The sequence below is a fragment of the Camelina sativa genome, chromosome 7, assembly GCF_000633955.1.
Source record: "Camelina sativa cultivar DH55 chromosome 7, Cs, whole genome shotgun sequence".
Lineage (NCBI taxonomy): Eukaryota > Viridiplantae > Streptophyta > Magnoliopsida > Brassicales > Brassicaceae > Camelina > Camelina sativa.
Window position 1 is genome coordinate 29730841 of NC_025691.1, and position 3025 is coordinate 29733865.

The window sequence follows — 3025 nt, forward strand, 5'->3', positions numbered from 1 at the left end:
ACAGAAACATTCGCTGTTGGTACACGGAAGGCCATTCCCGTAAGTTTCCCATTCAGCTCTGGAAGAACTTTACCAACAGCCTATTTAATCAAAAAACAACTGCTCAGATATGATTCCAGATTTAAGATAATTACATGCTTGTAGACAACCATGCGATTTTTTTGTGTACCTTCGCAGCGCCAGTTGAGCTAGGAATGATGTTTTGACTAGCGCCCCGGCCTCCTCTCCAGTCCTTCATTGATGGCCCATCAACAGTTTTCTGAGTAGCTGAAAGAACAAATAACCAAAACACACAGGTTAGTGTTATCAATATTCAGTTATGTACAGCAGGAGAGCAATATTTATAGACCTGTAGTTGCGTGGACAGTTGTCATCAAGCCTTCAACAATACCAAATTCCTCATGCACCACCTGTCGAATACAGTTTAGTTGACCTTAATGAATCTCTTAGCAACGAATGATATATGCGCAAAAAAAACAAGCACATAGGAGGGTAAGATTACCAACCTTTGCAAGAGGGGCAAGACAATTGGTGGTACAACTTGCATTGGAGACTATATCCATGTTTGGTTGGTATGTCTTCTCATTCACTCCAACAACAAACATAGGTGCGTCAGCTGAAGGGGCAGAAATTATAACTTTCTTGGCACCGCCCTGCAAACAATGAAATATCAAGCAAACATATATCATCATAAAACAAGTTTATTTGATTTATATGTATCACACGTTCAGAGGTCGACAATATATGGATGTATAAAAATGCACCTTCAAATGGGATGCAGCCTTGGACAGGGTGGTGAATACACCAGAAGACTCAACAACATAATCAGCTCCAAGATCAGCCCATGGGATCTCAGCTGGATCTCTGAGGAAGAATAAACAATAGAATATTAGGTTCTAAAGTAAAAACGCATGTTCTCTGACCGACAGAAAAGAATATGCTACTTTGAGGCGATACCTCTTGCTCACAACATTGACCTTCTTCCCATTGATCTCCAAAGTAGAATCATCAATGACATTGATGCTTCCCTTAAAATTTCCATGAGTAGAATCATACTTCAACATGTAAGCCTGTGGAATAGGGGGATAGAAGATCCACATTAAGTTTTATAAATTAGATATTTGTCCTCTGGAAAAGAAGGCTAACATATAATGTATCTTTCAAGGTTTTCTCAAAGTATACTAGGTTCAAGCAAGCAAGAACAGAGCATAATGATGGTTTCAAGAAATACTCCGCCAAAATAATCAGTAAGAGGAAATCCTTACCATGTATTTGGCATCAATGAATGGGTCATTCACTGCCACAACCTCAATATCATCCCTGGATGTTGCAATGCGGAGTACCAACCTTCCAATCCGACCAAAACCTGCAGCAAAAAAGAAAAGAGCTTATATAAGAAACGAAAAAGTTGGGGACTCAAAGAATATTCTTGAAGGGAGTAAATGATGATATAGGGCCTTTTCAAAAAAAATGCATTGATTGATAGAAACACATACCGTTGATCCCAACCTTTGTCTTTCCACTGCTACTTGACCCTACTCAAGCCAATCAAATCAAATTCATCAAGAAGCATACAACACCATATACATCCACTGAATTAATGTATTTTCTTACTAACGTTTAACTGCAGGTGGCACTTCTGTAGCCGTGGCTTTGATGGGTTGAACACTTCTAGCATTGCATTTTCTGTGAGTTTGGACATAGGAAAGAAAAAAAGAGTATTAGAACCGAAAAGTGTGTCATACATTTCATATGCAATACAGAATTCGTTACAGAACTGTAGAGATGAAGATATCCCAGATGAAAATCTTGATGATTTCAGGTTGCGACTAAACCCAAGATTTGACGACACCTGAGAATTTGAGACAAAAGATAATAATAATAATAATAAACACAGATTGTTTTCTTGCAAAATACCTGAGATAGAAAATATAAACATACAAACAACTCCAAAATCAAAGCATATAAATCAGCATCAAGCAAATTGTTAAACAAAACTAATTGAGCTCATAATCGGATAAACTAACACAACAAACGTACGCCATTAGACATTTTGAAAAGACCAACGAATAAGATTTCAAACCTCGAGCCACTTCACGAGTTACACGAGACAGAAACAAGATTAACGTCACCAGCTTAGACTATTTCGAAGAAGTAACCAACGGCGCGTAAAAATTAAAGCAGATCAAAAGCACGACCTAAGCTAAAAAAGCAAAATCAAATCGAGAACGAGAAACGAAGCTAACGTCGACAAACAGGGGAAACGTTGAATCTCTGACCTTAGAATGATTAGACGTCGGGGAGGAGAAAAAGTCAGCGCGAGGAGAAGCAACCGTGGTGGAGGCGGCGGCGGCAGATCTGAGGAGAGAAGAGAAGGCCATTGATTCGGTACTGGAGAAGAAAAAACAAAGGAAAGAGATCTCACGCTCTCGCTCACACGGTCAAAAACCCTAACCCCTTTTGGTTTGGCTTCTGAGAGTAGATGTAGAGCCAACCAAATTTAAACAAACGTGGAGAATCCAAAATGTTCGCAGAGATTCGCTTTTTTCCTATTTTAAAAATCCAAAATTGCTTTGGAATTGCACTCCTTTTCTTTTTTTTTGTCTACTCAACGGAGTTTTTTTAAGGCAATTGTATACGATAAAACCTCTATAAATGACATTTTATTAATTTATAGTAATATTAATTTATCTATAAATTAATAATTATTATTTTATAGTGTAAATTAATAATTATTAATTTATAAATATATTTTTAATTGTTTATTTTTAAAAAAAATATGAATTGGAACAACTATAACAAAATAAGATTAAACTTTCGGATGTTATAAATTTTATGGTTTAGGAATTGAACTTGTAATATTTAGAAAGCACTATTTACAATAAATTACAAATATTATAGACAAATTGACTTATACACATGAGACACATAAATTCAAATCTATGAATAATAATATCAATTCTCCTATTTTAATAATCTGTCAAATTATCAAATTTGTAAATGATGCATATCTAAAAATTAAACA

At 35.9% G+C, this 3025-nt stretch overlaps 1 protein-coding gene across 1 annotated transcript in view; it reads right to left on the bottom strand.

The window, feature by feature from the left end:
* Window positions 1–2536, bottom strand: part of LOC109124820 (glyceraldehyde-3-phosphate dehydrogenase GAPCP1, chloroplastic-like) — a 5736-nt gene extending 3200 nt beyond the window's left edge. The window contains exons 1-11 of the mRNA XM_010419317.2: window positions 2280–2536; window positions 1779–1852; window positions 1619–1686; window positions 1497–1535; window positions 1266–1366; window positions 958–1070; window positions 765–864; window positions 507–653; window positions 350–410; window positions 170–267; window positions 3–80 (exon numbers count right to left, since the gene is read on the bottom strand). Of these exons, the coding sequence (XP_010417619.2) occupies window positions 3–80; window positions 170–267; window positions 350–410; window positions 507–653; window positions 765–864; window positions 958–1070; window positions 1266–1366; window positions 1497–1535; window positions 1619–1686; window positions 1779–1852; window positions 2280–2381 (981 nt within the window). The 5' untranslated portion in view covers window positions 2382–2536. The remainder of the gene's footprint in view (window positions 1–2; window positions 81–169; window positions 268–349; window positions 411–506; window positions 654–764; window positions 865–957; window positions 1071–1265; window positions 1367–1496; window positions 1536–1618; window positions 1687–1778; window positions 1853–2279) is intronic.